We start from the raw sequence: 13,641 nt of genomic DNA, 5'->3' as shown, positions 1-13,641 counted from the left end.
GAGAGACACAGAGCGAGAGAGGGAGGCAGAGACACAGGCAGAGGTTGGAGCAGGCTCCATGCAGGGAGCCCGACGTGGGACTCGATCCCGGGTCTCCAGGATCACACCCTATGGCAGGTGCGTTTTAAACCATGGAGCCATCCAGGGATCTCCCGAAAATTTTGTTTTAAATAAAACAGAAGAGGAAAATCAACATACGTGACAAATGCTGCAGCAGGCATGCATGTCAGCGTCTGAACGAGGATCTCTATTTGAAGGGACACACGGAAGCTGTTCTATTGCTGTCCCCTCCATGCAGCGGGTAACGGCAAACTGCACAGTAAATATCACAGAAGAGTACAGGACGCAGAATTGCACAATATCACCATTTATCACACTTTCTGAGTCTCAGTCTCACATGACCTAAATGACCTACTGCCAGAAAATGTTTCACAAGTCCTGGCTGAAAGGGTGGTGGGTATATGAAGAGAGAGCAAATACATTGACAATCATATGGAAACTTTTAGATAGAATGCAGTTGTTCTGAAATGTGGGTTATTTTTCATTCTCTAACAGGACCTCATTTTGTCTTTTCAAAATAGATCACGTTATCTTCTTGCCTAGAGATGATGGTGGCCTTTGTACCCCACCAGATGATCCAAGTCCTCTTTAAATGGATTGTAGCCTTGTTCCTTTAAACATCGCAGTGCCCAGAAAAGCTGGTCCAGGGGAGGAAATTCTTCCCAGGGAACCCACTCCCAACCTAGAAAAGAAAAGATACCAAATCAATTTATTTAGCTGGAAGGAAACAGAGAATATTTACGTTGGCAAGTTAACCTACACTTAGAAAAACAAATTAAATTTAAAAATGACTTGCTAATAACAGCATGCTACTAATCACGGTGGGGCTATGCATTAGCTCCGCTGTGCCGACGTAATTTGCATTTAGAATGATCTTAACAGAACGGTCATCGTTTAAAACATGCTGCTATGTCAACGTGAAGCCGAGCTTCTAAAGGCCCCATATGGTAAAACCCAGATTAAGGACCACTCAATTTTTGCTTGAGTATTTGGCTAAACAAAACGCACAGAACTTTATATACTACAGGTTACAACACTACATTAAAATAGACCCATTACCTCACCTATAGAACAGGTAATCACGAAATTCCTCAGCTATCCTCCAACTTTTTTTTTTTTAGTATTTATTTATTTATTCATTCATTCATTCATTCATTCATTCGAGACACAGAGGGGCAGAGACACAGACAGAGGGAGAAGCAGGCTCCCTGCGGGGAGCCCTATGCGGGACTCGATCCCAGGACCTCAGGGTCACGATCTGAGCCAAAGGCAGACTGTCAACCAGAGCCCCCCAGGCGTCCCTATCCTCCACTTTTTAAAAAGGCAATGGAAACTGTGCAGAGAATAAAAAGTATTCTTCTTGGTGTATTTTAGATAGACAGTATGGATGGGACTGGATTACAAAAAAATCCATTGGAAAAGGAAAGATTTACAGATGCCTGCGTGGCTTAGTGGAGGAGCATCTGCCTTCGGCTCCTGGGGTCCTGAGATCGAGTCCTGCATCGGGCTCCCTACATGGAGCCTGCTTCTCCCTCTGCCTGTGTCTCTGCCTCTCTGTGTCTCATGAATAAATAAAACCTTTAAAAAAAAAAAAAAGAGAAGCTGTTACAAAGCAGGGCAGGGTAGGCTCGGTATGAGGGAACCCCATCCCTCTCATCCCCTCCTTCCTTCAACATATTCTGAGCAACGTACTCTATGAACAGGAGCCGGGCAAAGGTGAATGAGCCCACGTATCTGCTTTTGTGTATTTGCAGTTCAGGAGGGGACGACTTGAAGCTGAACCCTTGAACTGAACCCGAGGTGCCTTCTGAACGTCAGGGCAGAACGCAGGCCTGCAGCGTGGAGCAGGACGGGAAGTCACTGTGCACCAGAGCTCGGCCATGCACACCCCTGCCAATCCCCGCAGAGGCCGGGTGAGCGGGGCCCTAGGAGACACAGGCTGCTGGCCGGGGACTGGCCAGAGCTGGGGGGACGGTCGGTCCCTTGGGTGCTTTCTCCTCAGCCCTTCTCTACAAATGAACACTTCCTATGTCTGCTTCTTGAGGACACGAGGTATGCAAAACCAAACCATTTCACCATTTTGTCTCAGGTTTGTTTTTTGCCTGTATTAGAGATAAAAATTAGGAAATGGTCATTCCTCCTCAAGTTTAGGGTTTTTAAGATAACAATCGGGGACACCTGGGTGGCTCAGCGGTTGAGCGTCTGCCTTTGGCCCAGGCCGTGATCCTGGAGTCCTGAGATCGAGTCCCACATCGGGCTCCCTGCATGGAGCCTGCTTCTCCCTCTGCCTGTGTCTCTGCCTCCCTCTCTCTGTCTCTCACTGATGGATAAATAAAATCTTTTTAAAAAAGATAACAATAATTGGTGCATATTACCTGAATAAAAGAAACCTCAGACTGATTTTTAAAAAATTGTTATATGAATTATATTTTGCTTTGTAAAGGGAAAAAAAGTAAACTGAGTCCCAAGAAAGGTATTAAAGTGGAAACCTGCATATTTACACCTCAATTTAATATTAAAAAGACAAGTAATCAACTGCTCCTCCCTGCAGCTTCAGGATGTCAAGACTCTTTTTTGTTTCCACTGTTACGGTCCTCAATTCACCCAGGACAGTTGGGGTGGGAGAGCGCCGAACTCGTAGCGGGCTCCCCCAGCGAACCTGGTGCGTTTCTCACCTACCTCTCCTGCTTTCCTGTTTTGGAGCATGAATGATTTCAGCTGTACTCTAGGCCAACTGAGGCCCTTTGGATACTTTTTGGGTGTTTGTGTGTGTGTTACTGTGATATAAGAAATACGTATCTGGCACAGAGCTCCTGACACCTTTGTAATTTCCCGAGTGACAGAGGTGAGAGCAGCATCACTTGTCATCCACAATGAGCCCCCTTCAGGGGCTGACCTGAGTTTATGCTAATAAGCTGATGGGTCCTTGGGGTTCCCTACATAGCTTCAGCCTGGGGGCTGGTGACCAGAAGGACTTTGCACCACCCACATCCCACCCGAAGGGAAGGGAGAAGAGCTGGAGATTGAGTTAATCGCCAGCAGACAATGATTTAATAAATTATAGCAATAATAGTATGTAATGATCCCATGCCATAGGCACCTCCATGAAAACCCTTCAAGAGCCTCCCGGTTGGTGAACGCATCAATGTGCCAGGAGGGCGTCCTGTGGAAGCTCTGCGTCCCTCTCCCCGCCAACCTGGCCCAGTGCCCCTCGTCCATTTGGCTCTCCTTGAGTTGTTTCCTTTATAATAACCTGGTAACATAAGCAAAGTGCTTTCCCGAGTTCAGCAGGCCCGTTCTAGCAAATACGGAACCTAAAGAGGATGTTGTGGGCAGTCAGGAGTACAGGAGGCCGGGACTTGCGACTGGTGTTTGGAGTGGGGGCGGTCCTGTGGGGCGGAGCTCCTTAAGTTTTGGGATCCGACACTGACTCCAGACAGTGTAATTCTAAGACCCTAACTGATGTCTGGAGAACTGTGTGGTGTGAGGAGAAAAGCCGCACATCTGGCGTGAGAGTGCAGTGAGTAAAAACAGCTCAGACTCTGCAGCTCACTTTAGAGGGATTCGAGGAGCTGCTTTATGAAAAATCGTCTCGGAGTCAACAGGCCTTTGGGTGGAACATGCCCTTCTGTTCATGCAAGCAGTTCAGTCTGCAAAACACTTCAGCGGTGATTCACTCATTCCAGAGACATCACTGCCTCCGGGCCTAGGCATCTCCGCCCCCCCCTCCAGCCCTCCCTGAGCACCCTACCTGATACGGTACCCAAGTGTCCCTGTTTTTCTTCTTATTCCTCACCGTTGGATTTTAAAACACCTGTTAATTCCTTGCCTTCCCCAACCCACCCCTAAAACGTAAAGTCTGAGAGGGCAGGGGCTTTGCTCTACCCACCAGGGTTCCTTTAGTGCCTAGAACAGTGTCTGGCACACGGTACTCAGTGAGTAACATTAGAGAATAAATGAAATGTTCCCAGGGGAGGTCCGGTACACAAGACATACCTGGGTAAGGTTTCCGATGGCAAATAGTATGTTTGAGAAGTTTGAGATTTTATTCTTTCTCGTGGAGCTTTACGGAATTTCAAGTGAGGCGAGACATGCAAAGCCCCCAGAACAATGCTTAGCACTCGGCAAATATCAATTGTTAAAGTTTTCGGAGCACTGGACTCAACACAGGATTAGTGGTTTTGTCAGGTTCATCACTTGCTTTTCGGGAAATTAATTAATTATATTCGGGAAATCAATCAATTAATTAATTTATAGATTTTACTTATTTATTCATGAGAGACACAGAGACACAGGTAGAGGGAAAAGCAGGCTCCATGCAGGAGCCTGATGTGGGACCCGATCCTGGGTCCCCGGGATCACGCCCTGGGTTGAAGGCAGGTGCTAAACCGCTGAGCCACCCGGGCATCCCTATTTGGGAAATTTATACCTTTCTTGCACAGGTGAGAACACTGAGGGTGGCCCCTTAAATGTTTCGCTGAGAATCAGTTTGAAACAAAATTAAACACTAACAATAAAACTAAGACGTCCTGAGCGCTTGTGGTGTCCACTTGGTTCTTTATACGTGTTAACTCATTCCATCCCTACAACCACCCACCTGAGGTGGTTACTTGTATCACAGAGGAGAGAAGAGGCCCAGAGACCTTAGGTAACTTGCCCGAGGTGACACAACCCTAGTGGGGAAAACCAGGATGTGAGTCAGGAGGTATGTCTGTGGAGCCAGTTCTCTTTCCTGCTGTGTCCTTATGTCCCCGGGGGGGGGGGGGGGGTATATTTATATTTCCATATGAAGAGACTCTAATTCTCTTCCCGTGATATGCTGCTCTAAGAAGGTGCATGATTATAGAATTCTCTTACTTTCATTTTTTTCAGGCTCTGTGTTCTTTGGCTCTGGGTCGTGAGTCAGATCCACCTCTCCTTTCATTAGTATGGTCACATAATGGTAATTTTCTTTCTCGACGAAGGAATTCACAACTGAGGCAAAGCGAACATTTTTCAGGTGAAGAGCTGCTTCTTCCCAAGTCTCCCTTTGAGCACATTCTTCCCACGTTTCCCTGGAACACAGAAGCACGCCACTGTATTCAATTCCGTTTATGTACTGTACTATTTTTTTTGTTATGAAATTCTTGGCTAGGAATTTCTAGTGTAAAGCAAAAAGAACCGGCTCATGCTTTAAAACAATCAACAACCCAGCTTTTGATACTCTTCTTATCTGGAGTATAAGGTATCTGGTTATCGGAAGACCAGAAGGACTTCCTATGGAGTAAAAAAAGAAAAATTATTAAACATTCAGCCAATTCAGCACCAGGTCACGTGCCTGGAGGCCGTATGTCACCAGGAGACAGTTTGGCATACCAGGTAAGAGCACAGGCTTTGGAGCCAGCTAGACCTAGCTTTGATTTCAAAGTCCATTACTTTCTACCTTGGACAAATAAAAAGAGATAAGCCACCCCCTCACTGGGTTGTTGTATGTGTATCAAGGAGTGGATGATGTCTTTTCCTGTAGCTCAGATTTTTTTTTTAAGATTTATTTATTTATTTTTTTTTGTGATAGACAGAGAGAGAGAAAGAGGCAGAGACACAGGAGGAGGGAGAAGCAGGCTCCATGCCGGGAGCCTGACGTGGGACTTGATCCCGGGACTCCAGGATCGTGCCCTGGGCCAAAGGCAGGCGCCAAACCACTGAGGCACCCAGGGATCCCTGTAGCTCAGATTTTTCATTTAAGCCTCAACTTTGAGGACAATAGGCAATAAGCACCTCTAAATTCTAAAGAGCGCAGCAAAAGAGCAAACAGGTGCCATCTAAACGCAAAGGTTTCCAAAAGACAGAGTCGTCTTTTGACCTTCACCCGACCCAGTCTACAAAGTAAGAAACATAGGAGATTTGGGGGAGGCAGGAAAAGTCACGCAGTTTCAAGCATAGTAGCAATATTTCCTTTCTTCCTGATGAGGGGAAAACTCCGCCCCAAAGTCAAGTGAGAGGTGCTCCGAGAAAACTGGTGGCAGAGATTGCGTGTGACTCCCAAGGAGATACAGGGGTCCTACTCCCCTGCTAAAGACGTTGGAGCTGTGGAAACTCATGGGCTGTGCATCAGAGCAGAGGTAGTAGGAAGGTAAGAGCTCTCGGGCAAGTCACAAATGTGTCCCTTGGTGTTTAGGGATGCGTGTGAATACAGAAGCTGAGGCTTGTTCTCACTTTGAGAATCTGGAAAGCAGGAGACTGGCTGGAGAAGCTCACGAGAATGAGCAAGGAGAAAGGGCAATCGTGAAGGCATTTCCACTGCGAATTTCCTCTGGGCCCAGCAGATACTGCAGGAGACCACCAGGGGCGGGGGGGACCCCAGCATGAACAAAACACAAGACAGTTGCTAAACCAAGAGCTAAATGGGTCACCTATGTCAGAGAACTGTGCAGTAGAGACATCCTCACAGGACTTCCAAACAACCAAGAACTGGACGCTGAGACCGAGAGCACACCTGCGGATGCTGCATCCAGAGGGTCCCGTGGGTGGATCACAGCAGCACTAGTCCTGTAAAGCGTCTGCCCCCTCCCACCCTCCCCAACAGCCTGCAGAAGGAAGGAAGCCAGAAAGAGTGAGACGTGCAGGTGGCCCACCTCCTCTCTCCTTTTCCCCACTACAGGGGAGAGGCAAATGCTTGCAAGTGGATCATAATGACCAAAACAAGTCTACTTTTACAATCAAGTGACGGGAAAACAACAGAATTTGCAGGAAATGTCTTGGAGCAGCAGAGAAAGGGAAGACAAATCATGTTTAAAGACAATGGAAGGGGACGCCTGGGTGGCTCAGCAGTTGAGCATCTGCCTTCGGCTCGGCGCGTGACCCCGGGGGTCCCGGGATCGAGTCCCACCTTGGGCTTCCTGCTCGGAGCCTGCTTCTCCCTCTGCCTGTGTCTCTCGTGAATAAATAAAATCTTTTTTTTTTTTTTAAAGACAATTGAAGGAGAAAAAGCCATTTCCTGTTTGTTTCCCATCAAACTTAGCCCATTCAGTGGACCAGTCATTTAAAGATACGTGAGAGGGGGCAGCCCCGGTGGCTCAGTGGTTTAGTCCCTCCTGGAACCCGAGGTGTGATCCTGGAGACCCAGGATCGAGTCCCACGTCGGGCTCCCTGCATGGAGCCTGCTTCTCCCTCTGCCTGGGTCTCTGCCTCTCTCTCTTTGTCTCTCATGAATAAATAAAAATCTTAAAAAAAAAAAAAAGTGAAAGCACACATGTGAAGAGCTTAGCATAATATCCAGCACTTAGTAAAAAGCTCACTAAAGTTCAATTCTGGCTCTTATCATTGCTTATCTGAGTGAAGATTCCAATACTTTATTGTGTAATTATTACTTTTAGCCATTGCTCCAGTACTTACATATTCTAACTAGTGCTTAGTTTGTGACCTAACACTTATTATCAACAAGGTACAATATAGTGTGTCCATCTGGGCAATGTGATGCTCAACCTAGAAACTGTATGACTTATTACCTGACGGCTTATATCAATTATCTAAAAATGATAAAACACTTTTTTCTTAAGATTTATTTATTCATGAGAGACATAGAGGGAGAGGCAGAGACACAGGCAGAGGGAGAGGCAGGCTCCCTGTGGGAGCGGATGCAGGACTCGATCCCGGGACCTTGGGGTCAGGCCCTGAGCCGAAGGCAGGCGCTCCCCGGGCGCCCAATACATGTGATTTGTGCTCTTCTTTGCTCTCGATCGGTACAATAAAAAGGCATTTTCAAGACAATTTGGGGAAACAGGACAGACCCAGCAGCACAGCTTGTTCAGAGTCATCTCGCTGGGGTGAGGAAACGGCACGTTGTCAAGGTGGGAACCCACGTGTCCGTTTTCTAGAAACCTGCCCCCGGCACGTGCCCGCCCTCAGGGCTGCGATAATACATATCGGAGTCGCCCTGCAGACGGGTCCGCCGGCAGGGGCGGCGGGCGTCTGTCGGGTGTCGGGGCCCCACGGACAGCGGGGCGACCTCGGAGCTGGCTCCGACGAAGCTCGGCCCCCCGCTCGCGGGCACCGGATGCAGCTGGCCCAGGTGCAGAGGCCCAGCCGGCCACCCCGCGCGCTCGAGGTTAGGGACCCACCGCCCCGCCCCCAGCAGCTGAGCACCCCACGGCGCAGGCGCGGCTCCCGGCAGGCACCGGGCCAGGGGGCGGTGGGCGACCCCGAGGCGACGCAGCGTCAGCACGCACGCACGCACGGCGCGCGCCCGTCCCCCGCACCTGGGGCTCTCCCGGGGTTTATCCTGTGGCCGCTCACCCGAACTCCAAGTGGCCCCCCGGAAGTTGAAAACTGCCGGCTCCGAAGGACCCTTTCCTCTTGCCCAGGAGGACACAGCGCGGGTGCCTGCTGCTCGTCACCACCACGCCGACCCCGACCCCAGGCCGCCGCCCCGCAGCCCCCGGGAGGGCGACCATCCCGCGGGCGGGCTGCCGGCCGGAAGTGACGTCCCTCGCCCCCCCTCCCCCCGGCCGCCGCCAGTCGCTCCCCGCGTCTGCGCTGGCGCAGAACTCAAAGCCGGAGTTCTGGGGCTTACCTTGGAGTGCGGCGTCTCTGCTTCGCGTGGGCCTGGGGCGGGGCTGGGGGAGCCTGTGACCCCCCGAGGCCGGCCCGTCGGGGCTCTAGTGATGCCTCTTACCGCCGCGCTTGCAGCGTTGCCCGTATCTGATGTGCGCAAGGAGGGCAACAAAATTGTGAATTTCCTTACTGTGTGTATCGGTGACTCGTGGCAACGGGCACAGTGACCTTCCTCTAGGAGCTCAGCCGCCTCCGGGTTAATACCTTCCTTTCCAGGCAACCTGAGCCTGACCCCGGTAGGACCCTGTAAGCCTTCTTTAATTTGTAAAAATTCCTTTGGAAATTTCCCCTTATCTCTGTCCTCCAAGATAGATGTTGGGAATCATCCCCCAAGCCTGTGGCCCACTGATACACATCCGAAGGGTCTCGTGCCTGAGTTTTTATTAAACAGTAATAAATGACCTTATTTTCCCCTAATGGTAGGCCCCTCAGGATCCTGAAACCTTGTTTCTAAAATATCTTGGAGGCTTGTACTGTCCCTAACCTCCTCCCAACTTGGAAGGATATAATAATCTTAACTCTGGGAAACAAACAGGGTTGCTGAAGGGGAGGTGGGTAGGGGGATGGGATAACTGGGTGATGTGAGGAGCCCTGGGTGTTAGAGCAACTGACTAATTATTGAAATCTACATCGGAAAAGAATAATGTACTATATGTTGGCAAATTGAATGTAAAGAAATGAAACAAAAAGAAAGCATGTGATCAGTCACCCGTCACAACCCCAGTGCAGCTCTTTCTGCCCGCAGGTCCTGTCCCCATGCTTTAATAAAACCACCTTTTTTTGCAGCAAAGATGTCTCAAGAAATCTTTCTTAACCATTTGCTCCAAACCCCAACAATTTCCATTATTAATATCTACTCTCAGATTCCTCCAAACCCTGCATTTATCAGCCACTTGCTTTTATAATCTTCTGTGCCTTGTGCATCCTATTTCTTTTTTTGTTTGTTTGTTTGTTTGGATGAATTCCTCCACCACAGGAAATTCATTGTAGCTACAGCTCAAGTCAGTGTGGTACCAGGGCAAGGACAAATGATATAAAACAACCTGGTATAAATAATTCAGACTATTAACAGAACATGGAAAAAAGTTAAAGACAATCAATACATTGTGCTGGGAGGAGCTACTAGGTATCTGGGAGGAAAGAGAACCTGTTTGAGTTGTTCACACTAAGCACCACCAAAAAAAAAAAAAAAAAAAAAAAAAGTCCCAGCTGAATCAGAGTTGTAATGAAAACAAACTAAAAACAAACAAATGGCTAGTCTCTGGATGGGGAAAATTTACTTTTTTCCATTAATATAAATTAAATTTGACTTCTACCAAAGTAATGTGCATATAATCTAAAAACATTGAAAAACAAGGACAAATAGGGATGACTTTATGCACCAGTCTTGCTTTCATTCACTTTTAGCTCTTTGAACTGTTATTTCTGATATTTGCCTACATATTTCAAAGTAATATGTTTATTCTTCATGTTCTTTTTTTTTAATTCTTCATGTTCTGATAAATGACTAAACATTTGTGCATCATCTCTCCTTCCACTGACAAATACATCCTTTAATAGGTTATGCACACCAAAGATGTTCTATGATATTTTCCCAAATAAAAATTGGCAAGATATAAGAAAGGATAATACATCATGACTGAATGAAGTTATTACAGAACTACAAAGTGGGCTTAATATTTGAGAAATCAATCAATGGAATTTAGTATATTAAAAAAGAAAAAAGGAACACATATAATCATCTTAATAGATGTAGAAAAAAACTTGAGAAAATTCAGCACTTATTAATGATTTTAGAAAGTTAAGCAAACTAGAGCAAACTAGAAATAAAGTAATTTTAACAACTTGATTTAGGACATTTACAAAGACCTACAACCAACATCATAATTAATGGTTGTTATGGACTGAGTTACACCCCCTTCCTCAAATTTGTGTGTTGAAATCCTAACCCCCTGATACTTCAGAATGTAACCACTGTAGAGATAGGAACTTCATAGAGGTAATTAAGTTAAAATGGAGTCATTAGGATGAATCCTAATCCAATATGAACGATGTCCTTAAAGAAGGGAAGATTAAAGCAAACACAGAGGAAAAATCCATGTAAAAACACAGGGAGAAGATAGCCATCTGCAAGCTAAGGAGAGAGGCCTCAAAAAGCCAACCCCACCGACACCTTGATCTTAGACTTCTAGACTCCAGAATTACATGAGAATAAATGCTATTTAAATCACTTAGTCTGGTACTTCCTTATGGCAGCCCTAGCAGACCAATGCAATGGTGAAAGATTAAGATTTAAGAGAAGCAAGGATATCACTTTAAGTCATCACATCGCTGGAGGTTCTAGTTAGTGCAACCAATAAAATCAAGAAATATCAGTGAAAGTTACATTGGAAAGGGAGAAGTAAGTGTCTTTATTCACAGACAATCCTAAGGAATTCACAAAAAGCTACTAAAACAAATAAGTTTAGCAAGTTCATAGAATTCAAGGTCAATATACAAAATCAATTATATTTCCATATACAGATAATGCCCAAATTATGAGGTTCTATTTATAGTTTTTTGACTTTATGGTAGGGTGAGATCAGCACACATTCTGTAGAAACCATCATTTGAATTTTGAATTTTTATGTTTTCCCAGGGTAGCGATATGCAATGTGGTACTCTCTTGTGTTGCTGTCCAGGGGCAGTGAGATACAGCTCCCTGTACTTTTACAACCATTCAATTTTTCATGTCCAGTGGAGTATTCAAAAAATTATATGAGATATTCAATGCTTTATTATAAAGTAATAGTAAATAATATTTAATAAATTCAGAAAATGAATCTAAAAAGCAGCATCGTGGAAAATATAAAATATTAAGGGATAAATTTAGCAAAAGATGTGTAAAATCTGTACAATGAAAACTATTAGACATTCCTGATGGAAATTAACTAAAAGGAGAGAAATACCATGATTTTGGATCAGAAGACTCCATATAGTTAAGTTGTCAAATCTCTTCATTTTTTAAAAGATTTTATTTATGTATTTGTGAGAGACACAGAGAGAAAGGCAGAGACACAGGCAGGGGGAGAAGCAGGTCCCATGCAGGGAGCCTGGTGTGGGACTCGATCCCAGGGTCCTGGGATCATACCCTGAGCTGAAGGCAGTTGCTCAACTGCTGAGCCACCCAGATGCCCCCCTCTTCATTTTTTTCAATTAAATTTTATTTTTTTTAGATTTTATTTATTTATTTATGTAAGAGAGAAAGGACATGTGTGAGAGAGAGAGAGAGCACATGGCAGTAGGGAGGGGCAGAGGGAGAGGGAGAAGCAGATGCCCTGCTGAGCAGAGAGCCCAATGTGAGGCTCCATCCCAGGATCCCAGGATCATGACCTGGGCTGACAGGAGACGATTAACCGACTGAGCTATCCAGGCACCCCTGTCAAATCTCTTCAAATTGATTTACATGGATTCAATGATATTCCAACAAAAATGCCAGAAGGCTTTTTTTTTTCCCAGTAAAAATTGACAGTCTAATTTTAAAATTTATATAGCGATGAAAAGGAATTGAATAGTTAAAACAACTTTTAAAAAGGAAAAACTTAGAGGATTCATATTACCTGATTTCAAGACCCAGGATGGGGACACCTGGGTGGCTCCGTGGTTGAGCATCTGCCTTCAGCTCAGGGTGTGATCCCGGGGTCCTGGAATCAAGTCCCACATCAGGCTCCCTGCATGGAGCCTGCTTCTCCCTCTGCCTGTGTCTCTGCCTCCCTTTCTGTGTCTCTCCTGAATAAATAATATCTTGGAAAAAAAAAAAAAAGACCCAGGATAATGCCACACTAATCAAGAGAGTGTGGTATTTGTTGATTTATTTATTTAAGAAAGAGAACAAGCACTGGGGGGAAGGGCAAGGAAGAGGGAGAGAGAGAGAGTCCTAAGCAGGGTTCATGCCTAGCATGAAGCATGATGTGGGACTTGAACCCAGGGCCCTGAGATCATGACCTGAGCCAACACCTAGAGTCAGATGCCAACTGAGCCACCCAGGCACCTGCAGACTGTGGTATATTTATTAAAGCATAGGCACATAGATCAATGGAACAGAATGGAGAAACCAGAGATAGACCTTTTTTAACACATGGTGCTAGAACATCATCAACAACAACATATCATTTATACTTGGCACCACATATAACAGTTCATCAAAATGGACTGTTCCTCAATAAAAATACCTAAAAAGTATACATTTTCTCTAAGAAAATGTAAGACAATATCTTTGTGATCTAGGTTAGGCATAGATTTCCTCTATATGACACCAAAGGCATGATTTGTTAAAACAACTGATAATGTGGACTTCAACAAAACCTAGAAATTATTCTTGTTGAGAGACACCATTAGGGACTGCATTGTATTTCACTCCTCCCCAAATTCATACGATGAAGTCCTCTCTCCTCAAATATTTTTTATTATGAGGACTTTGGGAGGTAATTAGACCTAGATGAGGTCATAAATGTAGGGTCCTCATAATGGGACTAGTGCCCTTACAAGAGACCAGAGAGCTTGATCTTTCTTTCTCCAACATGTGAGGAGAATTTGAGAAGGTAGCTGTCTGCACACCAGAAAGAGGGCTCTCACAAGGAATCAAATCTGTTGGCACCTTCATCTTGGTATTCCCAGCCTCCAGAACTGAGAAACAAATGTCTGGCATATCTGGTATTTTATTATAGAAACCTGAACAAAGCAAGTTATAAACTATTTTTCAAAATGGAAAGACAAGCTACAAACTTAGGAGAAAAATGTGCAAAGCACATTTCTGATAAAGGACTTGGATCTAGAATACGTAAGGAATCCTCAAAACCCAACAATAAAGTGGTCAACCCAGTAAATAAATGGGCAAAATTACTGAACTGAGATTTCACCAAAAAGAGGTATGGGTGGCAAATAAACACATGCATGTGTTCAACATGGTGAGTCATTAAAAATTTAAGCTACACAGAGGCATACCTGTAT

The 13,641-nt window shown here is 45.5% G+C and overlaps 1 protein-coding gene across 1 annotated transcript; it reads right to left on the bottom strand.

The window, feature by feature from the left end:
• Positions 1-351: 351 nt before the first annotated feature.
• On the bottom strand, positions 352-8,539 carry NUDT15 (nudix hydrolase 15). Its single transcript, XM_041730859.1, has 3 exons — positions 8,335-8,539; positions 4,918-5,114; positions 352-742 (listed from the first exon to the last, which is right to left on the bottom strand). The coding sequence occupies exons 1-3, from the start codon at positions 8,490-8,492 to the stop codon at positions 600-602; spliced, it is 498 nt and encodes a 165-aa protein (XP_041586793.1). The 5' UTR covers positions 8,493-8,539; the 3' UTR covers positions 352-599.
• Positions 8,540-13,641: the final 5,102 nt, after the last annotated feature.

Source organism: Vulpes lagopus, chromosome 16 (assembly GCF_018345385.1).
Source record: "Vulpes lagopus strain Blue_001 chromosome 16, ASM1834538v1, whole genome shotgun sequence".
In the NCBI taxonomy this organism is placed as follows: Eukaryota; Metazoa; Chordata; class Mammalia; order Carnivora; family Canidae; genus Vulpes; species Vulpes lagopus.
The sequence above is the reverse complement of the archived record's forward strand: the minus strand, read 5'-3'. Positions and strand labels throughout refer to the sequence as shown.